The sequence below is a fragment of the Dicentrarchus labrax genome, unplaced genomic scaffold (assembly GCF_905237075.1).
Source record: "Dicentrarchus labrax unplaced genomic scaffold, dlabrax2021, whole genome shotgun sequence".
In the NCBI taxonomy this organism is placed as follows: domain Eukaryota; kingdom Metazoa; phylum Chordata; class Actinopteri; family Moronidae; genus Dicentrarchus; species Dicentrarchus labrax.
In genome coordinates this window covers 31,562,088-31,588,292 of record NW_026136720.1, presented here as the reverse complement: position 1 = coordinate 31,588,292, position 26,205 = coordinate 31,562,088, and the positions used below count along the sequence as shown (strand labels likewise).

Below are 26,205 nucleotides of genomic sequence, written 5' to 3'. Positions count from 1 at the left end.
GTGTGTATTGTAGCCTGCTTTCGGCTGCCTCCAAAATGATAAGCTTGTACTTCTGTGTTCATCTTGCAGGCATAATTTTCAGAGAAATCAATGTGAAGAACAGCTTCAGATTCAGTCAGATTTTGCTTCAGGTCACGGAACTGTTCTGTTTGGTGGATCCAGTTGAACTGATGAATGGCCAATGCTTCTAGCTTTTTGTGAAATAGTTCTTTTAAGTCCTGGATTGTCCCTGTGTAGGTTTGTTTCAAAACATTTGCAAAGGTTTTCTCACCATTTGTTGATGTTACCCGCTCCCATTGTTCCCAAGAAATCTCAGTGCAGTCTGTGTCAGGAAATTCGATTTCATCAAAGCAGCACTTCAGACATACACGATCCATGCATGGTTTGTTTTTAGGGTCACACACGATCATTCTCACTAACTCTGAGATGCTGGTTGTCTTCAGCAGTCCTCTCTTGGAAAGTCTGCTGACCAATAGCTGGATATTCTCATGTTCTACACATGCACAAGTATCTCTATCCCTGGTCTTTGGCTCAGTGATATAAAAAGGCCGTTTTCTGGCAAACTGTCTGTAGGATATGGAGAGATGCTGTTCTACCTCTGTTTGATACTGTGCATGGAGCTCAAGAAGGGGCTTTGTTAAAACTCTTCTTTGCATTTTCTGTTTGTTTTTGGTGATGGTGTCTTTTTCCCAGCTAGAAGACGACTATTTTCATCTCTGGACAGAAAGTTGACAACTGCTTGCTTCCTTTCTGTTGACAGTTTCTTGGACCCCCTTTGCTTGAATTTTTCACTTAGGCTTCTTTTTGTCTTGCCATTAACCTCTTCTCATTCTTTCTGAATTTGTCATTTCGTTTTTCATCTCAATTAGTTGTTTCCTTAGATGTATGACCTGCTTTTTCAGTTCACACTTCTCTTCTGTAGTCTTTTGCAATATTTCCCTGCTGTATTCCTTCTCTTATCTGGTGTGGAGGACACTGGTGGATTAAAATCCTGAACAAGGATGGGGTCTGCCACAGCTTGGCCTGCATTTTCATCTTCTTGTGCCCCATCTACATCAACCAGAACTGGTGGAATGTCCTCCATAGATGGTGGTGTAAGATCAAATATAGCATTTGCCATATTTTTCCTTTCTCTGTAAGCACGAGATGCAGCCTTCCATTTCTCTCTTTGTTTATTTTTCTCTCTCTGTGGCAGATCATCTGACTTCACATATAGAATCTTTCCCTGTTGTTTTCTTCTCTGATAGCTTTCTTTTCTTCTAGCAAGGTACTCCTCTCTTGCCGCAGGGTCAGCATTAACACGCTGCCTATGGCGAGCGGTTTTGCTTTGCTTGACAGTGGCATCTGGTAAAATAGATTAAAACAGTAAATAAATGACAAATTACATTTTTTTACATTTTTCCCATGATATTGTACAAAAAACTAAACGTAAATTTCATTTATGAAATATCTGGAAAACAATGCTCAAATTGTACAAAAAACTATTCCAATAAATATTAATGTAGAGTACTTTTTGTATGTTAGTCTTAAAATAATATATATATAATATATAAAAGTACAAAAACTACCTATCTAGGACATATATCTATCATCAAAAACACCCTACAATGGTCGCACCACATGATATCTGGTCGCACCAAATGATATTTTCACGTTCAGTCAACATTTACAGGCAAATAATTAGCCTCCTTAACAAAACAAGCTAGCTTCACACAAAAGGCGAGTTTGAAATTTATAATAAAAATATATATTTGTAGAAATAGTTTAATATTCATAATTTTTGGAGGTCATACCACATGATATCCAGATATGGCAACTACATACCAACCGTTAGAAGCGATGTTTTTTATCAAATTTGAGAAAGATTAACAAACCTGCTTGCTGTCTCCAAGGGTTCTTGGCAAACTGTTGGATGATGCAACTTCCTGTCTTGGACTGGATTTCAAAATTAAAGTCCCAAAGTGGTAATTTTGTGGTGGTCGGACCACATGATATTTTATAAAATGGACATCCTCGGACAAAGTTTGCTTGTATGTTATAATGGAACTATAACTACAAATGCTTTGAAAATTTGTACAGGATGAAAAACACTTGAAAATCATGCCAAATAGGAAAGAAAATATATTTGAACAGATTTAGGGTAATTTTAAAGACGTTTTCGAAACAACAATTAAGGCCGGACAGTCGCACCACATGATATTTTGACACGTTAAAGAGCACAAAAATTGCCAACAACTCACTGTTTTTGAAAGGTTAAAGTAGGTATATATGTGGGAGATATATTGCATATCTGTGGTTTCTTTTTATGCATTTAAACCTTTTTTTAACTGTAAAAAATAGAGTCGGACAAAAAATTTGGGCGTCACGTCATTGACCCACATATATATCTATATATATATATAAAGGAAAGTCCTCGTCTGAAAAGGGGCACAGAGTCAATGTGGATTTTATGCACATCATTTTGCCCTTCATTCCCCAGAGTAGTAAAATTGGACAGTACTTGTGGGGAAGTCTTAAAAGGGAACTGGGTTAAAAGGAGTACTACAGAATATGTGAAAAAGGTTGTGTAAAGCCTTTTGTGGCTCCAGAGGGAGCTGTGCAAAATCTGATAAACTGACTCAAGTGATGTCAGTTGACATCAGATCTAGTGAGAAAGCTCCCAGGTCAACACTGCCGGTGCCACCTCATAAAGTTTAATTCAAATTATGTATATTCCATGGTGCATAAACGTTATAATTCCATTAGTGATGATACATTTCTCCACTGTCCCAGAATCGTCCCAGGCGCTGTATCTTTGTGTCCCAGGTGCTATTGTTATTGTCCTCGGGACATCTTTCATTTTGGGACTGATTGTAGGTAGTTTGTCAGTAAATGAAAGCTCCTGTGTGTTGCTTCACAGCTGCAGGAATAACGTCACTATGACGATCAGCTCTGACTATGGTGAGGGGGTGTGTGCATTAGAAAACAAAAGTAGAGGTACCGAAACCGAGTTGAACCACACCATGCAGTGGAAATGCTGCTTTAGATTATTATCGATGCAGTAACATTGAACATGCATTTCATTATTGAAGCTGGCTGCAGGAGAGCCATTTCTAATCCTTTCTTAAACTGTTGGGTGGTTTAATTTACTATATAACAATGCATTGTATTTGATATCCCCATTATAGGTTATAAAACTCTTAAAAAACCTATTCCTTTAATTCAGCTATCCTGCACCAGACTTCATTACCACTACAGTGGTATTATTCAAGTATTTCTTGAATGTTATTCAGCAGAACCTCCATGCTTCTGATCCAAGTTGTAAAATGGTACATTGTAACTTCTCGAAAGGAAAACAAATTTAGATCTGCTCCTGGGCTCAGCAGTGCTGCCCATGTGGGCCTGCTACAATGGCTACATTTGTTCTTCACTTCTTTCAGCTGTGTTAATGTCATTTTAGATTTGTATTATAGCAACATTATTTGCAAATGTGTATGGAGTGTTGTGAAACTCTATCTCAGTCCTTGCTACTTGTGAGATGTACAAAAATCTGTGGATGTGTACACAAATCTGTAAATTCTGAACACATGGACAAATCTGAATAGCCACATGCAGTTTTGAACTTGTGACACTTTGGCTTTTCGGATAAATCTGTTAAAAAGTGGGACCAGGTGTCAAAATGAGGTACTTTTATGATACAGACTGAAGCTCTTTGACATTAACCTCATTAGCCTCATGATGTCTGAAGATGTAGACTAGTGATTGGCTGTGTGGCATACATATATTTCTACTTATCTGGAGATCAGTGGGTGGTATGCCCATCAGCTAATCTCTATGGTGTGTCAGGAGGGCAGAGCATTAATAATGGGCTCTTATACTGGGGGTAGTGACAGATACAGGACTAGAGTGATTCAAGAAGGAACCAGGTTTGATCCTCAGTCCTTTCTGTGAGGAGATGCTGTTCACCCCCATTAATTTATGTGTGGGGATGTTGTCTATCTGAATTGCCTCACATTGTTGCCCTAACCTGTATCTGTCTGTCTGTATGAGGCACTTGTTTTCTGGTGTCCTGCCTGTTGTTCTTGGCTGCCCATCTCTCTGTCGTCTCTCTCTGTTTGACTTTGTCTGATTTGTCCATCTGTACAGTCTCTCCTCCTGTCAGTCTGTCTGCCCGGCTAACTGTCTGTCTTTGCGTCTGTCTCTCGGTGTGGCCTTGTGTCAGCTGCAGTGAAAGACAGTGTGACATTTAAAACAGCAGGATGGGCTGCCACTAGCACCGTGTGCCTAAATGTCAGCTTAGCCTACTGGTTATGGACCCTCCCCTCCCTGCCCCCGAGTCCCGCTCGCTCTTTTGTGTTTTTGTTGTAACCCTTCTTCAACCACCTGTGTTGCTCTCTATTCACCCCAATTCTTCCAAAACCTTCTCTCTCCTTTATTTACCCAATGCTTCTAATATATCCCAGCAACACATCCACTGCATTTGGCACCTCTGATGTCCACATGGTCTTATTTTAATGACATTTAAAGCTGTAATGTGTAACATTTCTGCATTAATATGTCTATAAAGACTAGACCTGTGTTATATTTTATTGAGTTGTGTGCTCACATTATCCCAAATGTTTGCAACAAAGTTCAAACCCAGAGAAACCTGTAATTTTATTTAGGTAACGGTGTGTTTTACCAGTCGCCTGTCAATGGCATTGTATCCCCTTTGTGCATGCCAGGTGTAAGCCACATTTTTAAAATAAACTTTTTAGATCTTGGTTGCTACTGCCTCTTAAACGGAAGTTTTTTCTTGCCGCTGTTACCAAGTGCTTGCTCATGGTGGGAACTGTTGGGTCTCTGTAAATAATTTTGGAGTACAGTCTGGACTTGCTTTGCTATTGCTATTTAAAAAAGGGTCCTGAGATAACTTGTGTTATGATTGGGTGCTATACAAATAAAATTGAATTGGATTGAATTTAATTATATATTTTAATCAGATGAAGGATTTTAGTCATTGAACATTTTTAGGGAAAACAAGCTGAGTTAACATTAGCAGCAGCTCGGCTCACAGGCCCAACGGGATGTACTTTGTCCATTGAACATTCATTTGATTTGAACAGTGAACGGAAAAACACCAATTTTTTTTTAGGTGAAACTGCTTTATTCAGTATTTTTACCGGTTTTCAATCACCGGGTCCGTTTGTTTCCTGAGAGGAGGAAACCTCTGTGGATAATTATGCCCCTGGTAAAAAAAACTCCCATGATGCCCCGCTATTTCACAGCATTCCAATTACATATTGTACGTTTACTTAACTTTTTCATAGTGTATTTAATCTAACTATTTTATCTGCCCGCTAGTAAACCTGACTATAAATGCACACACACTTATTTCTCACTCAGTATGTTTTCTTGCTTTCTGTGTACTGATATGTGTTTAATGAGTATGTGAAGGGCTGTTGTTACTGTGTCTGTGCACAAAAGCAATGCCAAACCTACATTACCCACTGACCAATGTGTGTGCGTTTGTGTGTTTAGGATCATCCATGAGGACGGTTTCTCTGGCGACGACGTAAAGCAGTACAAGCCTGTCGTTTACAGCAACACCATCCAATCTCTGGCTGCCATCGTGCGCGCCATGGATACGCTGGGCCTGGAGTATGGAGACAAAGAACGGAAGGTCAGCACTCACCCCCCATGCTTGCACACACACTTTCCAAACACGTCCACTGGACACGTACAGTGGAATCACATACACACACAAACATACAGAGGTCATTGTTCAAATACTGTCCAAATTTTTAGTGTATGATGACACGCAGTCACAGACATAGACCATCACAGATGGAAATGTCTCGAGATTGTTTGTTTTCTCAAGTCCAAAACTGTGAACTGAATAATTTCTAAATGAAGATGTCAATCAACATGATCCACTAAGCTAATTCTCCAAACACTGAACTCCCAGTCCCTGATGCAGCAAGTAGCCACTGGATGGATGCCATAAGAACTGTAGTTCAGGGAGAGGGCACCGTGTGCCTTACACAGAGTTACTGTCTTTCAACCAAAGTACCAGGAGTCCAGCTCTTATATCGGACCTGATGAGGGGATGAAGTGTCTCTGAGCAAGACACCAATCTCTACCAGCTTCAGGTCCTTGCTCTGACCTATTGGAAGAAATACATCCCTGTAAGGGGATTGACAGACTATCACATTATTTTGATTGGGTCACTGTAATGGCCAGTGACCAATGCAGGAGAATATAATGCAATAGCGTGACCCTGTGCACAGTGACTTTGTGTATGTGCACATTAACCACGCAGGTGGAAGGTGTTGTTAATGCCACAGCTTCATAAAGCAGTACTTTGTTTTGGAGAGCTGATGTCTTCACAACATTAGCATTTTCCACCCACGCCAATAACGAAATGTACAGACTGTTATTTATGCATCGGAAGTTCCTTGCTCACCACAACTGGGACACATTTTCTATAAAGCGATTCCAGTAACTTGCTATTGGATTTAATTATCTATCAAAAGACCTTCAGTCAATGCGGAGGACCATGCCATAGGCTCACAGGCAGCACACGATCCAAGGACCATGACAGATTCGTGTTAACGGTTAATACACACCTTCCCCATGCAGTTGCAGTTTTGACTGGGTAAGCATGCGTATTCAGCAGTGTGCTGCTGCGTCTGTTTCAGCAGTAGAGCATGTATCCTCCACAGCTGGAGGTGGAAGAGCAGAGGTGAAATCTCATCTCATCTGTGTTTCATTGTTTGGGCATCACCCTTAACAAGTGCTTATCATCATTTTTCAGGCAGAAACTACAATCTACTGCAGTTACAGCAACATATTGATCGTTTGCAGATGCTTTATAGAGTATTTTGTGAGAATCTAAGTTGGGATAGTAGAAGAAATGAAACGATGATGACGTTTTGTTTTTTAGTTTTTCAAAGAGGTGAAACAGAATCAGACAAATAACATGTTTAAGTCAGATAAAAATATGTACGCATAACCAGTTAAAAACTCCTTGGAGTAGGTTTAAGACATATTCTAAAGTTCCTTATGATGTTAAACATCTTTCTTTTTGGGTTTGAGTACCGACTTTGACTTTGTTGTTGAATGTCAGCTCTTCATCACCATGGGTCTTTTATTTATTAAACTGTCTACACCCGCATTGATTTGGGGGCTAATGGGAAAGGCTGCCAACTAACCCTGTCATGCTTGTGCCAAAATTCCTTCATGCCAGTCTAAGTTAGTCCTGCTTCTAAGTCCTCTAAATCCCTAAAGGACACAAGTTCAATATATGATACGCTAATTGAGGATTATGAGTCTAATCCACGGAAGAGCATCGCTTATATCTGACTACAGAGCAATGGTAAGAGGTTAATAAGAGATGTAAGGACCATGAAGACGCAGCGTTGCATGATACCAACCTCTCTTGGCCCTTGCTTCAGTTTTGGGTCCCGAAATTCTCATAATTTAAGTCATCTGTCTCGTTAAGATTTGAATTAGCTATACCTCTCTACCCTGTTTTTAATATGGGGGCGTGGGGGGGAGCTCCAAATGGATTACATTGCTTCCCGTATGGAACTTATATGGGCAGCCCACACAAATAGACTTGGCCTAAAACTGCAGATTGTCTGAGAAGTCTGGAATGGTGCATTCAAATACAATCGTGTTTGACCTCTCTAATTAACTGTATGCAGTACATCAGATACAAGCTCATATGTTCGCCCTGAAATGCAATGTGTGGATGCCAGAGCTTTTCCACCCTGTGCGAAATACTCAATTATATACAACAGATCATATATTTAACACCCATTTATTTTATTTATAGCAGTATACTATATTAGTAATCTTCTGTGACGCCGTATACATATCGAGCAGCCTCTCGTTTATGTAATTCACACCCTAAGATACAGCAAATACTTTAATGCTACTTGTCTTGATGTTATATTCAAAGAAACAGTGCAGTTAAAAGCTCCTTAATCTAAATACATGGTATGATGCTCTATACTGCACGGCGTTACAGTGGCGTTATTTACAGCGATGTGCCGTCATTGGCGATGATGAGGATTAATGGTGTAATAATGGTGATGATGATGATGACAATGACAATGAACGCAGTGTTAACATACATTACATACATTAAACACACATTAAACGAAAATTTAAAATAAAATTGACTTATAACACAGTAGCCACAGTAAACAGTGCAAAACAGTAAGCAGTGCAAATGGAGGTAGAAATTGTCCATTGTCCTCCCTGCCTTTACTGAGAGCTGTTGTACAGTCTGATGGGGGACGAAAGAGTTTTTGAGTCTGTTGGTGGAGCTGGACTGGGACAGCAGTCTGCCACTGAACACACTCCTCTGCCTGGTGAAGGTGTTGTGCAGAGGGTGGTGGGTGTTGTCCAGTATGGACAGCAGTTTGTCCAGGGTCCTTCTCTCTGCCACTGTCACCAGAGAGTCCAGCTCTGTGCCCGCCACTGAGCCAGCTTTCTTCACCAGTCTGTCCAGTCGACTGGTGTCTCTCTTCTTGTTGCTTCCTCCCCAGCAAACTACAGCATAAAAGAGGACGCTGGCCACCACAGACTGGTACAACATCTGCAACAGTTTTTGCAGATGTTGAAGGACCCCATCCTTCTCAGGAAGTACAGATAGCTCTGCCCTTTCCTGTGTAAAGTGTCCATGTTTGCTGTCCAGCTTGTCACCCAGCTGCAGCCCCAGATATTTATATGTCCTGACCACCTCCACATCGACCCCCTCGATGGACACAGGTTGGAGATGTGGTTTCTTCCTTCTGAAGTCCACCACCATCTCCTTGGTCTTGGAGGTGTTCACCTGCAGACGGTAAATTTTATTTTATTGCCTGTAGATGTCTCTGGTTCAAACTTGGCCACTAACTCACCCTGCTAGCGGTCACAGGTTTGTCTTTGGTAGCAAGTTTTTCTTGAACATAAGAGTGAAAAGAGGCTCCTGATTTCTGTCTGTGTGTCTCTCTCTCTCTCTCTCTCTCTCTCTCTCTCTCTCTCTCTCTCTCTCTCTCTCTCACTCACTCACTCACTCACTCACACACACACACACACACACACACACACACACACTAACAGACACGTGTCATTGGCCTTAACCTTATCCAAAGGCACAGTATATTTTTAATCACAATGAAGCTATTGATACTCAGAGTAGAGGGCTGAAATAACAATACACTTATTGATTAGGATATGATATCTCTGTGTGTGTGTGTGTGTGTGTGTGTGTGTTTGTGTGTTTAATATATCTTGGTATTGCATTTCTAGTCAGAGGTGAAGGGAAGGGCTTGAGGCATGATGGATTGTTGCCATAGAATCATTGAGGAAAAATGTCAGTGTGTGTTGCTGAGGTGGTCACTAGTGATGTGTCAGAGGTTATGTGCCTTGAGAAAAGGTCCTCCTTCTCATCCTTCTCATCCTCCTCCTGATGGGAGTAGCCCGCACTGAGAAACAGCAGTGGATCTAAGGCTCTGTTCACACTGCAGGCAAAAGTGGCCCAAATCAGATTATTATTATTTTTTTTTGCTCCAGTCACGTGGAATATGATCTTTTCACTTCTGATTTGGGTTACTTTTATGTGTGGTCCAAATCAGACACAGGTTTTGATTTTCTGCAGTGCGAACTCAGCTTTAACAGTCCTATCAGATCATTCATGTGCGATTATGTCACTCTAGATCGACATTCGTCAGAATTCTGTGCTGGCGGGAGTCACTCAGCTGCGATGGAGGTAGTCAGTGGAGGAACAGTGAGATGTGACACTTCTGTACAGGCAAAACTTGAGGGGTCTTATCCGTAACCGCTCTGCGTTTGCTCCGACTTCTCATCCACACACACTTTTTGTACGGAAGCAGCAGCAATTGCTCCGCATAAAGCCATAATTAAAAAAAAAAAAAAAATTCTCCTCATCCCCGTTATCAGCTGCCCACAAATGTACTGTCTTTCACTGCACATTGACTTATAAATGAAACCCTAAACGGAGACTTCAGTGGCCTCCATGTTTGCTTGCGTACGGCAGTGTGCTGCGAGTGATATTGTGTTATGTGTATTATTTTTTTGTTTTTTGGTAGATGTGGGTCAGTTCAGGACCGGGACCTCACAAAATATTTAGATATTTTGATATTTAATGCTGTTTTTTAGCCAGCAGTCTGCTTGGTGAGTAAGGTTAGTCGCCAGTAACAGTAAATGAACTGAAATAAAGACATGTTTAGTATAAATACTGATTAGTTTTGACAGCAGTGAATGAATTCGTTTTAAGACCAAGCATAAGAGTGAAGGAGGACAGAAGGGCATCAGAGGAAAATAAAAGAAAGTATTAGAGAAGAGAGACATATTGTAGTCAATATAAAAGCCAAAAAAGCATGAAAGGGAAAGCGGAAGGAAAGGAGATTATTTAAGAGAAAATGGAGAGACTGTGACATTGGACAAGAAACAGAGAGAGAGACCAGACTGAGCTGTGTTTAAACTACACTCCGACTTCCCCTCAAAGTAACCAGAGGACTTTGAGATGTTCTACTCATCTATAAAGGATGAGGGGCATATCTCCAAAATGGGACACACATCCACACATTTAAAAAATGGTAGGTCTTTTGCAATCAGCTGTGGATTACGCTGATGTTGAATGTAAAATGGCTTGTTTTCTCTTCTCGGGTCTCTCTCTCTCTCACAGTGCCAGCGTATCGTAGTCACAAATATTCTCCATCTGCCCTACCATTTATTTTATTTTGTTTTATTTTATTTCATTTTATTTTTTTGCCTTTGCTTGCTCTCACCTCGTCTTCTGATAACACCCCCCCATCTGTTTTCCTGGCCCTGGGTAGTTGCTATGGCAACCCAGTGTTTTGCCTTGCTCTCAACACATTCCGCAAGCCCATGTCCAAGGGCGGCGTGACACATACACTTACACACACACACACACACACACATAACACATACACTCACACAGTGATAGCGGGCTTGAAATAGACCGCGTGTTGTCACTGCTGTATGAATCTTCAAGCAGTTTCACTCAGGGTTCAAAGAAGAAGCTGCTACCACAGACAGTTCCAATAACTGTTAAAACCTCTGCAGGTATTTGGCTGTGATGAAAATGTGTTTTTTTTTTTAGTATTAGTTTGTATTTATTGTTTATTAAAATTTGTCTCATAGTCTCATAGACCCTTTGCTAAAACAGTGATTTTCTAATAGGCTAGCTTAGCGATCATAACCAGGTTTAAGTTATGGTAAATGAACCTATACTTGTATAGCGACTAGAAAGGCGACCACTCAAAGCGCTTTTACACTACGTATCTAATAAACTACCTCATTCATACACATTCACACACCGATGCACAGCATAGGGAGCAATTTGGGGTTCAGTAGCTTGCTCAAGGATACTTTGACACGTGGCGGGAGGAGCAGGGGATCGAACCAACAACCTTCCAATTAGTGGATGAGCCGCTCTTCCTCTGAGCCACAGCCGCGCTGTGCATGGGGCTGTAGTGTAGTGTATACAGAGTTTTGATGGTGGTTTTCTTTTTTTTATGGATCAGACAATGTGTTTATGTGCTCTAACATAAAGCTACATAATCTACAAATGTTGGCATGTCCGGCTGCATAAGGAGTCATACATAATGAAGGAAGATATGGGTCAAATGTTCCTAGAAATGCAGTACTTTTGTTTGTGTAACTGTCAGGGTATACAGTCATTCTGGTACTGTATATCGGTGATGAGAAAAAGCTGGCAGATGTACTGGTTATAGAGAAGTGCAATAGAATCTTTAGTGCAGACTCTGAATAACAGCAGTGGATCTTAAGAGCGAGCCTAGAGCAATAGCTAGTGATTTATTTCTATTTGTTTCTTTTTCTTTTTTTGAGTGTGTGCCAGTGTGGATGTTGCTGATGCACTGGCCTCCGGGTCCACTTTCTATACACTAATTGCTTCAATGCATCCACACAATTCTTTGGGTGAAAATTCACCAGCCTTACATTGTGCGATCCTCGATATTATTTGTTCAGTGTCAGCAGATCTGCTCCTGGTCGTAAATGAAGTCGGAGGCTGAATAGCTTAATTTATCATTGCGATTTTTAAATAACCGCTAAAGATGGGAGACAAACCGTTTTCGGGCCTATCTTTAAACTCCACCCCTCATCTCTCTGCTCTCATCATTACAGTCGTTCATCTGATACACAATTTTAAGATCGATGGACTGATGAAGAGAATGAAATGTAGGACACAGCTGTTTGACTGCAGCACATGCATTGCACCACACAACTGCCATCAGAAAAACACTTTGTGTCTGGATGGACACTTAAAGGGAGAGGGGGGAAGAGGATGAGAGGGAGATGGAATGAAAAGAGGGATGACATGAAGGGATGGATGGAGAGAGAGAGAGACAGACAGACAGACAGACAGACAGACAGGTTGCTGCCTGTTGTTGTGGAAACCAGCTAGTAATCCTCATGGGTTTGTGTGTGTGTGTGTGTGGTGTGGGGGGGGGGGGGTGTATGTGAACAACGCCCCTCTGATGATAATGTTCCCTGTGCTCATTAAAGAATAAAACAACCTGCACATGGGCACACTTAAGTGTAGTTTAAAGTGGAGGTAGGTACAACAGGTCTCCTGTATAGTTTCCTTTACTTATTTTGGCTTTTGGAAGTATGTTGTATCCAAACTACACCATGCATGCCTTAGAGAACCATTTTCTGGTGTTTAAATTGTTACAGAAATACTTGAAGCCAAATATTACAGTTGCTGTTATGGAGCAACAAAGTCTCTTGGTGCATTCATTCATAGCGCTTAGAGTAAGTTGGGTAATCTATATTTTTCTTTAAAAGATGAAAATCAACAATGAATTGATCCTACTAGTACACACACAGTATTGTCTGTGTATCCAAAGATATGCATTAGCCCATATTGTTCCTCTGTGCCATATGCTGTCAGCCACACTGTTGCACTGGGTGACATTTACAACAATTAACACTGTAGTTTATTTTCATTCCCTCATCGTCTGGTTGCTGGGAATACTCACTAGACTAGTCCACTAAATGTGTATTCATCCACAGTGGAAAATAGAACCCAACAAGTGTCCTTTTTACTCCTGTTTGAGTAATGGTTGCTTAAAAAACTACAGTGCCCAGGTGTTTTGAATATTTAGAAAAAGTATATACAGGTAGTAAATATATATTTGTGGCTGGTTTTATGTCTTAAGTAGGAATCACTGTTCTTGTGGCTGAGAGAGTGAAGTTGGACAGAATAACTCATACATTGTTTGGTTTTAATCAATTTTGATAATCAGTAATTTAAGTAATTTATCAGACAGAATTGCCAAATATTTCAATGTAATATCTTTTAGATTTGAACTGGTCAGCTAAAGCAAGTAATTTACACTTTTTTCAATTTTTTGTTGGTGTAAAGACTACCAGTAAATGATTAATTACTAGAGTAATCAATAATGAAAATAATCGATCATTGCAGCTAATACAGTATGGTGTAGTGTTACATTTCCGATTAGGACCAAATGCTACATTGATTAAATGGATCCGAATTCTGTCTGCTAGTAAGGCTCATGGGTATTCCTGCATTTAAGGCTGTTTAACATACCAGAGGGATGGAAAAAGATTGTTTCTCAGCAACCAATTTAATATAATATCTGTTAAATCATCCAGAAGGTAGTAGTTAGTGAGGTGGCTGTTCACAGCAACTAAAAAAAAATTGAAATGCAACTTCACACTGCTATAAATAATCCTCCTAATGTGCTGCTGTCTTGGACTGACCCGAAAAACGTGTTTGACCCATTTTTTTGCACATTAATACACAGTTTGAGAAACGCTTATTAGTGAGAAACATGACTCCATTCTCCATTGTACTGACCTAAAGTTATAAAAGCTAAAACTGATCTTAACTCCCCTTATGTGTGCCTAGGAGGTTTTTTCTGTTTGCTGTGGTTCACACACTTTTACGCTAATATTCTATCAAGGTTTAAAATTCTGCTTGTTACATTGTAGCACGGCTTTGTCGTCACATCAGAGCCTGACAGTACTACATCAGGCCTTAACATGTGTGTCAACGGTGTGCCCAAACCTGTGACACACGTGTGAGATTATTGATCAGGACGTGAAGCTTTGAATTGTGTGTGTGTGTGTGTGTGTGTGTATGTGTGTATGTGTGTATGTGTGTATGTGTGTGTGTGTGTGTGTGTGTCTTTATGGATTCCTTCCAGCCAGGTTAAGAAGGTCATTGTATGGACAGGGCCTCCACTACACACACTCACATTCAGATGTTTGAAGTTTTTGTGTGTTTCTGTGTGTTGTCGAGAGGGTGTGTGTGTGTTTGTGTGTGTTTGAAGTGTGTGTCAGTCTGCCACCTTCCTGCAGTGCTGAGCTCCCTTTGATTTCTGCTCCCTCCCTCTCTCCTCCCTCCCCTCCTTCTCCTTTGTTATTTTCAGCATCCTCCCTTTGTCTCTCCCCTTCTCGCATCCTCCCTCCTTTATTCCCCTCTTCTCCTTTTCTCGCTTCTCTCTCTGCCCGTCTCTCCTCATCGTATCACTGTTTCACCTTTCTACTCTCTCGTCCTTCCTCTTCTTTTTCCCATTACTTTAATCTCTTCTCATCATCTTTCCTTCCCTCTCTTCACCTTCTCTCGTTTTAATCCTTCTCTCTTCCCCCATGTTATTACGCTCATCAATCCATTCCCTTCATCCAGTCAAATCTAATAGATCAATAATCCAAACCCTGTATAAGGCACCTGATTTGATGAATTGATTAAAGTAGCCAGACACTCGATCTTTAATCCCACCCCCTAGTGATGAGAGGTTATTAGTCTGTGGGTTACTGCAGCTGCCTAATTAACACACACACACACACACACACACACACACGCACACTGTCAGGATTTTAGGCCAGCTGTGTGTGGATGTGTGTGTGCTGAATGTTTGAGTGTATGCAAAGACAGAGAGCGAGAGAGAGGGAGAGATAAATATAGTAAACCAGATAGAGGGAGAACAAAGAGAAAGAGTCTGTCTAATGAAAGTGAGATTGTCACAGCAGAGAAATGAACTGTATCCTAGCAACAGAGACGACCATGATCCCATACCTGAGATTTGGGAAGTGTGTGTGTTTTCTTTCTATGTCTTTGTTTCCATGTGTGAGATTTTTCGAGATATTGCAGTGTTTCTTCATAGAGGAAGAGATCGCTTATCCACAGACGCTCAGTTTCACTCGGATGCTGGGAGCTGCCCATTACAGTGACAGTATCCCACTCCTGGCTGCACTCAGGCATCAAGGCTTGGGTCAGTAGCTCGTTTCACTGCCACCCCTTGGTCTGAATCCGAGGACCGGCTGGGACCTTCCTGTGTACAGTTGGCATGTTCTACCCGCTCTCCCACAGTCCACAGACATGCAAGTTTGGTGAATTGGTCGCTCTAAATTGCCTGTAGGTGTGAATGTGGGTATGAATGTGTCTGCCTGTGTGTGCCAGCTCCTGTGTGATAGACTGGCAACCGATGCACTCTGGGATAGGCTCCAGCGTCCTGCGACCTTGTACAGGCTAAGCGGTTTAGAATTGGATGGATGCCTGACTCAGTAACATCTCAGTGATACTTAGTGAGGAGGAAACAAGCTTTGTACATTTCCCAGTGTGTGTCTCATCAAAATGTTCAATCAGGGGACCTGTGGACCACTTCATTTTCAACACACTGTTACTGCAGCAGCTAATGATTTTTAATCTGCTGATTATCTTTTTAATTAATCAATTCATTAGTTTTTTATGAGTTGTAAATAAATTGTGAAAAAATGGTAAAATTTTTCAAATGGATCCCCCAGCTTCTTTAAATGACGTTGATATTTTTGGTTTTCAAAGAGCTGTGTCAACATGTTCCCCTCAGGAGGAGTTCTAATAACTCTGGTGGTCCCCTAACTTTTCATCCAACGCCACCATCAGCTCAAAATGACCTGTAAAATGAATGACATTCCCATCAGCCTCAGCTGTTGAGTCTTAAATAGCAAATGTGTGCACGCTAACACACTAAACTACAATGGTGGACATGGGAAATATTAAACCTTCATGGCATCAGCATGCTAGCACTGTTATTGTGAGCATGTTAACATGCTGACAGCTAGTGTGATTGTTGGATCACTCAGAGATGCATTGCTAGAAACCTGGCGTGCGTTCCTATCTTGCACCGCGTGTCGTGTCTGGTTCAAATATTCTCAACTGCCACTCAGATCAAGCAAGAGGCATCTACCTTTTTGAAATGAAGCTAGAGTTTACTCATCTAGAGCTCGAAGTCTGCTTGAATACATTTCTTCTGTTGCGGATGCCGCCCCGCTCCACTGGCGCACTAGCTGTTTTTGAAGCAGCCGCACCCGTTTCTGTGTTATCAGCCCCAAAGTCTTGTTATTCGATCAGCAGTCCAAATCCAAAAGAGTTTAATATTTAAAAAAAAATGTTTGAGATGCTGGAAGAAGTGAACTTTGGGCATTATTACATTTTCTTCAATTGCCTACTCAGTTAATCCACTAATCAGCTCCACACACTGTGTGTATTTAAGAGAATTCATCACAGGGCATTCAGGTTGTATGTGAAACAAATAGAGTGATGAAATATCAGAGATTGAGTGTGTCTGTATGTACATGTGATTGCGACCCACTCCGTATGTTTTTGACTCCACTTAGCTACACTGTCTCTTTCCATTGGCCTCCTGTCTTCCCTGTGTGTGTGTGTGTGTGTGTGTGTGTGTGTGTGTGTTTGTGTGTGTGTGTGCGCGCGGGCGTGCATGAAGCAGCAGTGAATTTTAGATGGAATAAAGCCTGCAAAACACGTCAGAGTGCATAACATCAGAAGGGCTCAGAGTAGGGCCTTTAGGGGAGGCAACATACGCGCACTTGCGCCCACCCACAACTACTCCTTTACCAGAGCTCCATAAATCGCCCTGCAGCTCTCTAAAATCACAGACACACGCACACACACACACACACTCACACACACACACACACTTAATAGATGGCCTCTCTCTCGCTAACCTCCTCGCTGTGTTTGCCAGACTGGTGCTGCTAGCATCATTTGACAGGCGCATGGACCTGTCTCGCCGTGCCAGGCCACAACACTGCACAGTTAAGAACAGGACCATGACGCCTTGCTCCTGTCGCCCCCGGTTACCAGGGCCACCAATCAGTGTTGGTTTGCTAAGCACTGCTTATAGAGAAAAAGACCTCATACTTTCAAAAACACGCACACACAAACATACACATATTCAGTGTTTTTATGGAATGAAAACACTACATCTATTAACCGACTTCTACATGACTGGAGGAGAATTTTAGTCGAACGGCTGAGACTGAGAATATCACTAGTTTCTAGAAAGCGGCAAAGGACGAACTGACTGCCTTTCTGTAAAGAATGGAGTGCTTATAGAAAGAGAGAAAAGGGGAGTGTTAGATAAACAAGTGTAGAAATGTATCCGTTCGTGCGTGTGGCTGCTGTTCCTCCACAAGATCCCTTCAACAACAGAATGCACTAGAACAGTTCAGAAGGGTTTTTTCATGATGAAATAAAGGGTTTTATGTCAGTGAGTCCCTTTAGATAGTCTTGTGATCAGTCACTCATGAAGGCAACTGGCATTTATGTGCGTGTGTGTGTCCAGGAGTAGAGTTCTCTCATGGGTTGTGTGTGAGTTACCTCAGGGATTTGGGTTCTCAGGTGCTGAGAGAGACAGAACATGGACCATACTCCCCCGAGAGCGAGCGAGTGAGAGAGAGATGGAGAGAGAGAAATGAAATATTCTCCCTCAGGTGTAAAGTATGATGAATAGAGTGATGGAGGAGAGAAAAAGAGCACAGAGAGAGATGGAGGGAACATGGGAGATGGTCCTTAGGGGTTTAGCACATTGGCACATCACTATGCCATTACTTGCCTGTGTGTGTGTGTGTGTGTGTGTGTGTGTGTGTGTGTGTGTGTGTGTGTGTGTGTGTGTGTGTGTGTGTGTGTGTGTGTGTGTGTGTGTGTGTGTGTGTGTGTGTGTGTGTGTATAGAGTGGATCAGGTTGATAAGGCACACTGCGTTAATGTCATCACATTTCCATGCTTCTGCAAAACAGCCAAATGTCATCAATTGCTGTGTAAGTTCAGACCACAGATAGTATCCTGCTGTTCTGTGTACAGTATGCTGTTTGCAAACACACACACACAGATACGTGTGTGTGTGTGTGTGTGTGTGTGTGTGTGTGTGTGTGTGTGTGTGTGTGTGGAGCAATGGGATAATATATACCGTGAGGTGAAATAGATTTGTCACCTGGTAGAGATTTAGTTTTACTGTTGACTGAGACTGAGGTGTCTGTCCCTTCACCTCTGGTCGTATTACACCATTGTGTGCAATGTGGCAAAATAATGTGCAGAGCTGCATACAGTAATACTGGATTTATAGAATCCTGATTGGTTTTGGTTGGCTGAAGGGGAAATGTTGAGTTGAGGAGATTTTTGTTTTAGCAACATGTATAGAAAATGATGTTTTTGGCATCCTGTGTATTTTTTCCGGAGCTGCGAGCAAGATTCTCATGAAAGCCTGGTGGATACATTTTGTATTAATAAATACATGCACAGAGATGGTTATTGCGTGTGCAACAGTAAATTAAAGAAATCCTACTACATTTGAACTGTTACTTACAGTCTGTGGCCACAGTTATGTATGCAATGAATAAAACTAGGAAGGTGTACTGGTAAATTATATGACCGTTTGTTAGCAAGTGTTGTTCTTTATTGGCAAGTAAACTCCTGAAAAATGTCCTAAAAAGGTCCTGGATTTCTTAAAAAGAGTGGGAACCCTGCCTAGTGTCTTGTAAGCCCCTATGAGCCGGGCACCACAGAATGATGCAGGACTCCTGAATAAATAAAAAAAATCAATCAATCATATAAGATTTTTTGTAATATCTAAATTTGTCAGGTATTGATTTATTAGATTGGCTGTATCTACCGATTCATTCGAATTTACAGAAAAATGTACTTGATATAAAACTATGTTTATCATATCAAGTATTAATAGTCTGTCCCATTGTCTTTACGTGGAGGAATACAGCGAAATAAAACAAAATCACCACTGAAACACAATTAAAATATTAAAATGAAAAAGTGTGATATGCTTTCTAATTGAGGTGTAATGTGTATTGACAGGCACAGCAGCACGTCACTCCAGCTGAATGTTCTTCTTATAAAACAATCTAGAGGAACAGGAAATATGTCTATTGTTTTTGCAGGTGAACCGTCCCATTAACAACCATTATTGGTTAATTACACCCAAAGTGTTCTTTAAACTTTGAACACAAGTTAGAACGCTCGCTGCTATCGCAAAGTAAAGTGTGGGGAAAATACAGCAATAGATGGTTCCAGGGTTTCTATGTCATGCTAGACTTTTGCACACTGACATTCTTGTACGCTGTTGTGCTTGAATTCTTCTGTGTTCTGTGTTCAGTCTGTCAGCCAACTGCTGGTGCAGCTAATTGGGCCAGGCTAAAAATAGACACCTGCCTATAAAATTAATATATCATCTGTCACACAAAACCTCAGATGTGTATACCTCCCGCCTCCCGTTGGTATCTGGCTGGTCAGTCTTCCAAAATCTTGAAAATACATACTTAAAACAAATAAAATGAATCATATAAGATATATGAGGATATTATTGGGTAGAACAAAGCCATGAAGTTACAAAGATCGCTTGAGAGATTCATCATCATACAGATGTAAGTTTGGTTTTTGTGAGTTAGTTAACAAAGTGTCATTGTGACTTTAACATGTACTGCATTGTGCTCTACTAGTGTCCCTTAAATAGCACTGTACTGTTGAAAACGCAGTTAGCCTGTTAATTATACTTGTCTCAAAATAGACAGTAATATAATTAAAGTATGGCTCTGTGGCAGCACAATGCTCTGTGCTCTGGTAGAAAACTGTAGTATGAACCATTTTCTGAGCCGGCTCGGTCTGTCATGGTAATTAAGCCTGGCTAATATTAGACCCGATCCGATCCGATGGTCATTATCGGTATGGTCCAATACCAGCTTACCAGCTGTTCTGGATGTGGACTTTTTTTTTTTTTTTTTTAAATGTGCAGTCTGAAGCAGATGTTTAAAAGTCGAAAATGTTTTCTCCGGGAACTGTCTCTTTCTCTGTCTCCCCCCTCTTTGCACTGTGGAGGTAGACGTGGTCTCCTCCGCTGCTGTAGCTCTCAGTCTATCCATCATGATTTTGTGCGTATGAATCAGCCGCAAACACTAAGACAGACAGTGGTCACGTTATTGCCCTCGCCAAGCATTAGCCCAGCTAGCCAACCGTCACACACCCTGAGGCAATATGTTTAAACCTCACCGACAAAGCACACCTGTAATCACAAACCAACAAGCTCCTGACTCTTGCAGCGTTGAATCAAAACCGACTCACTACTATGGGAGGGAGGTGGTCATACCTAATGACATCAGGGGGACAGTTTTTCTTTATGTCATTTGTTTTTCTTTACTTTTTTCCTGTTTTCCTTCCCCCCTTCCCTTATTTTTCTGTTGTGTCCTAGTTTTCCGACTTGGTGACGTACGCACTCCCCTGTAAACACATGCAGTACACATACTCACATACAGTGCATGCACAGAGAGAAAGAGAGAGAGTGTGAGTGTGTGTGTGTGTGTGTGTGTGTGTGTGTGCGTGCATGCTGTGCCTTGTAGATGTAAATTATGAAGGACATTTGAATCTATATTTGATGACTGCCTCTTATTAAGGAACCAGGCATTTGGCAGAGCGCGTAGGGTGCAGTGTGTGTGTGTGTGTGTGTGTGTGTGTGTGTGTGTGTGTGTGTGTGTGTGTGTGTGTGTGTGTGTGTGTGTGTGTGTGTGTGTGTGTGTGTGTGTGTGTGTGTGTGTGTGTGTGATCCTGTGTGCCATTTTATTTCCCTGAGAGTGTATGTATGTGTCTGTTTATAGGGATTGAAGGGTTAAAAGGTCTCCCCATTGTTGCTGTGTGTATTTTTGTGTTGTAAAGTCAACATGGACATCTTGGTAGTAGATTTGTTCATCAAGGTTGGGTACACAACGAATAATACAAACATAAATTAGAATTGTATGAAGTTATTAAACCATTCATTAAAACTGATTCCCCCACGAAAGAAGTGACATTTAACAAAGCTAAATTTAACGTGCTAGAAACAGGATTGCGTCCGAAGGCTTGAAGTCGATCAAAACGAACACGTGGACAGGAATGGTTGTTTCTGCCGGCGGAGGAGGCTGTGCCTATAGGGGGAAATAAAGTAGATTTTGGCAGACAAAGGGATGAGGCTGGGGGTGTCAGTCAGAGCTAATTTTCTGGTAACCTTGCTGACCCCATCAGTCTCGCCAACCCGGGCATTAGAGAGCTGATCTCTTTTTCTGTCGTCTTCGTTTTCAGCAGGACCGCTGCGGTGCTCGGCACAGCCGGCAGAGTTCGGGCAGAGGTGGATGGTGTGGCAGGCTGACACTGAGTGTTTGGTGTGATTGTATATTAGTGGTTGGATTCTAGGTCAGGTGGAGGCCATTTACCTTGAAATGGTGACCACATGCCCAGAATAGACTAAATGTATCATTTATGTGAATGCTGTTGAGTGCTGTTCCATTTGACATCTTGCTGTCATGAGTCATCAGGAGATTGTCGTGGAGTTGAGAAGTCTGCTCACAATGCACCTGGCTTCACAGTGGAAAATGGAATATAAAACCTTCACAGTTTATCTCATTAATAAAGAGCATTTTGATCAAGTGTCAGACCAGATATAGCGACCATATTACCTCTAGTTCCTCACTCATACATATTAGCAAGCTAACAATCGCTCTGTCATGTGGTTCAGTTGACTATCAGTTACTCCTGACAGTTACTGAGTGTAAATATCAAAAAGTCCCCCTGTTTCTGTTTCTTTTCTTTATCCCACAGCTGAATGGTTGAGCGTCACTGTTTGAATGCTGTCCGTGCAGAGTTTGACACTAGAAGGATGTTTTCACATTCATCTGCTCAAAGTGGAAAGTTTCTCTGTGCTCATTGAAAGTCGGATTTTACGAGCATGATGTAGAAACTTGAAGCCACCAGTGCACATCCGCTGAGAATGGACTTTACAGTGAAGTAGGAGGATTTTTAAGGATTATATGTCTTAATACATGTTTGGAGAGGATCTTTAGACAAGTTAAGTAAAAACTCATCTCCACATAGAAACTAGTTTGTGTGTCTGCTTCCAGTTGTAACCGATGATAAGATCTAGAGTAGTGAAAAAAGTCAGCAAAAAAAAAAAAAGAGAGAGTTACAGAGCAGCGCATCTGCACTGCAGCTTAGAGAGGCTTTATAATTCAAAACATCATTTAAAATCACTTTTTTTTGCAGCATTCACACTTTCATTTCTGGATCAAAGCTTATCCAAAATGTAAAATGAAACAAACACACACACTGAGACACACACGAACACTCCCTGAAATGCCCGGCTACCGTGTAACTCAGATGATTTAAACTACTTGTATGAGGAAGGAATGTCCAATCACTGCAGCAGCTATTCCTGACATGAACCAAAGTGATTCAGCTGTACAAAAACATCATCATCTGTGGATGAAATCCTCTCTCATCTCTTCATCACATAAGTAAAGTCGTGCATTCTGGTTTTTTGCTGTAATTTTAGTTAATCCCTCCTGATGGTTTAGCCCATACTGTCAACACTCTGTTGAAGCTGAATGGAGCCTTCCAAATCAGAGGAGCGTTTCTGTGATCAAAATGTTCTTCACTTATGGCTCTTTCTGCACAAGCCTCAAATTTAAGACATGCAAGTGTGTGTGTGTGTGTGTGTGTGTGTGTGTGTGTGTGTGTGTGTGTGTGTGTGTGTGTGTGTGTGTGTGTGTGTGTGTGTGTGTGTGTGTGTAGTGGGGTGGTGTGTGTGTGTTGGGGGAAGCAGTGGCCTTGGTGCTGTGTCTCAGACCAGGTAATGAAACACTGACTCAGTGGTTTCTGGCTTGGTACTGTCTATCCTGATCTATGGCCGCACACACACAGTGAGAGATGACACAGTCGACACACACAAGGACAGGCACTTTTCTGTATATGGCATGCAATGGTGATGTATTGCTATAGGCCTACACATCCTGCTAGCCACATTCACATGCAGTTTCCCTCTCACGCACACACACGGCAACACAATCAGCACGCTGTTAATTCTGATCGTCGAAGGACATGTTTTTGCTTTTGCACACTAAGGGCCGGACAGATGGAGAGCTAGAGAGAAAAGCAGTCCGAGAGAGAGGGAGAGGGAGCAGAAGATGGAGCAGGGCTGAGAAAAGAGAGAGAGACAGAACAATAAGTACCAAATAAATACAGCATGTCCTATACCTGCAAAATCAATCAAATTAACGGGGGGGGCAGTAGAGGTATTTTCATTAAAGACATTTCCCCCTCTGAGGAGTCTGTCTCACTTGGACATTTAGTTTAATCGACAAGTTCTAGTCTTTGGAAGGTTTTGCTGACTCAGGCAGGGTGTCATGTGAGCCAGGTGAGTAGTAATGGTAAAAAATAAATTTTTTTTATGACAAATCAGGGCTTAATGGGTCGCCTTATCTACATGTTAATACAAAGTGAGAGGTCTAAGAACAGGTGCCATGGTTACCCATACTGTATCTTCATACATAATCTTCACTAAACGTGCTTTCATTTCGGAGTAAAACCGATTTAAAGATCAACTGAAGACGCCCACTCACTGATCAAGACTTGCAATGATCAGCGGTGTGAAGGGCAGCACAAAGGTCAGAGGGGGATAACATTGATCATGTGAGAGGGATGGCGACTACAAGATCATTGAGCAGTCCTGGTGCGTGGGTGTTCAGTCAAGCCTCAATGAAATCGCTCAAAAAGTAGATTTTTTTTTTTACTCTTAGATTAATTGCTCAGCAAAATGTATTCCTCAGAGAGTAATACATTCAGGGAGCTTAGGTAGCCAAGCAAGCCGAATCTAGCATTAACAATGTTATGTGTAGACCACAACCACACCAACACCTGTACAGTAGCCCTGTGCTGGATGTACTATAACGTCTATGCCTCTCTGACACATGTTTAAAGGAAATGATGACCCAATCCAATTGATAGAAGAAATGTTGTGCCACTCTTGTCACCTCTCCTGCAGGGTACAGCTGCTGTCACTGCGGCCGTAATGCAGGAAAGATGCAGATGTGAAGACTTGTGTTATGGCTAAAGCTGCAACAGTATTTATTTTTTTTGGATCCTCATTTCACCAATAGTGTCCATGAACATCTAATCCCTATGAAATTACTTGTGACATTAATTTGTACCTGTGCCTGCGAGTGTGTCTCTGTGTGAGTGTGTCTTTGGATGTGGATGTGGGTGTTTGCACACTCCTCTGGCATTTAGAGGCTAATCAATGCCCTGCTGACTACCGCTGCTAATTGAAGGTTAGCAGATACCATCAGCATGACTCTCTCTCTCTCTCTCTCTCTCTCTCTCTCTCTCTCTCTCTCTTTGCCTTTGCCCGTCCCTCTTCCTGTCTTTGGTCAATTTTTGTCCACCTCGACAACGCTCACATAAAGATGCACAATGACACATCAGCTGGCTTTCAGAGACACTTTTCCTTAGCTCTGCTCTGTGAATATGCCATACCTACACACACTCACTCACACACATTCACTATCCTCTATTAGTAACATTACACCGTTGGTTGCACTATTCTTCGCAGATGATGCAAATGCAGTGCCGATGCATTATTATCTGGTAATATGTGCAGATTTCCATCAGCTAAAATTCCCTCTGGGGTTTGGTAGAGACAGCAGCATGATGCACAACGTGAGAGTGATGCAACTAAAAGACAACTTACTTTGTTCTCCCTAATCCTACACACCACTGGTTAATGCTAAGTGATTGCACCTCTGCAGTGGCACGGTTTAAGTCAATTTATTTTTTGATAACTATCAAGAAAATGGTTAAAACATAATTCGAAAAAACTGCTCTTTTAAAAATGCATCTGTTCCTCTTTACATCGGAGAGCCAGAATTAGAAATGAGTATCACCTAAAGATCTGAAACAAAGTTCGTAGTATGCAATCTTTGTGGTTTTTGTTCCTGAAACACAAACCACAACTCTTCAATACTGTTGTGTGTGTGTGTGTGTGTGTGTGGGGGGGGTGTGTGTGTGATATGATACTGAACAAATGTTGCAGTTATGTGGAGTCAGCTGTAGCCAGGAATGAGGACAGTGTCATGTCAACTTGACACGGTGTGTATGCGTTTGTATGTGTGCTGCATGAGCCGGGAGCGCTCTAGGTGATTAATACTGATGTCTGCTGTTGCCATGGTAACAAGGACACCTGAAAGGGTGGGGGCAGAGAAAGAGAAGCTGAAGAGAAGATGAAGATTGCCAGTGTTGATGTGGAAAATTGAAGAAATGGAGAGGAAGGTCAAGGGACAGTGAGATAGATGAGGGCAGAAATATAGACGATGCCACGAGAGGATGAGGAGGCTAGACTCCATTTTGAGTTGGTTTATGCTAAACTATTCTGTAAAAAAAAAAGAGAAAAAATCTCTACTCCATCCTTCCCCTCACTCTTTCTCCCTCCCCCTCTCTAATTCATCTTCCTTTAATTATTAACTTCATAAAAAGCTGCATCTGTCTGTTCATAAATAATTGAGCCTTAAATGGGGTGTCCCCTGTGTGTGTGTGTGTGGGGGGGGGGTGGAAGCCCATTCCCCTGTGCACATGTGAGATGGAAAAGACAACATCCATCTACCCCTCCGCCCTGTCCAGTTGTGTCCCACTCTCTTTTCTTCCTACTGTATTCCTTGTTTCTTTTCCCAATATCTGATTATCTTCATACTTTCATTCATCCATTCATCTCTTCATCTCCACTCGTCCTTTGCTAAACTCATTTTTGCCCCGTCTTCCTCCTTGGAGCCCAAAGCAGAGAGTGAAAGAGAACGTTTAAAGTGATTGATAATGCCACTGAAATGTTGTAGTTTCAGCACAGTGTGAAGCACACCTGATGATGAAAACTGAATAGAGGGTTTTGTGGAAGAGGAAACAACACTCTGACTCTCTGCTGTTCACAACAGACCAATAGTGTAAGCAATCTAGGCGGGCGCCTCACTTCTGTTTCAGACAGCGAGCCAGCAGCTAGTGGTAGTTGTCGAGTGTAAACAGAATACAGCTGGTGATGTCATCCCAATACACTGAAACACGTAATATCATTGTTTTCTGCTTACC

At 41.7% G+C, this 26,205-nt stretch overlaps 1 protein-coding gene across 2 annotated transcripts in view; it reads left to right on the top strand.

The window, feature by feature from the left end:
• Positions 1-26,205, top strand: part of LOC127353458 (guanine nucleotide-binding protein G(o) subunit alpha) — a 109,849-nt gene that overhangs the window by 19,616 nt on the left and 64,028 nt on the right. For both annotated transcript variants that reach the window (XM_051382718.1, XM_051382717.1), the window contains exon 3: positions 5,500-5,641. In XM_051382718.1, the coding sequence (XP_051238678.1) occupies positions 5,500-5,641 (142 nt within the window). The remainder of the gene's footprint in view (positions 1-5,499; positions 5,642-26,205) is intronic.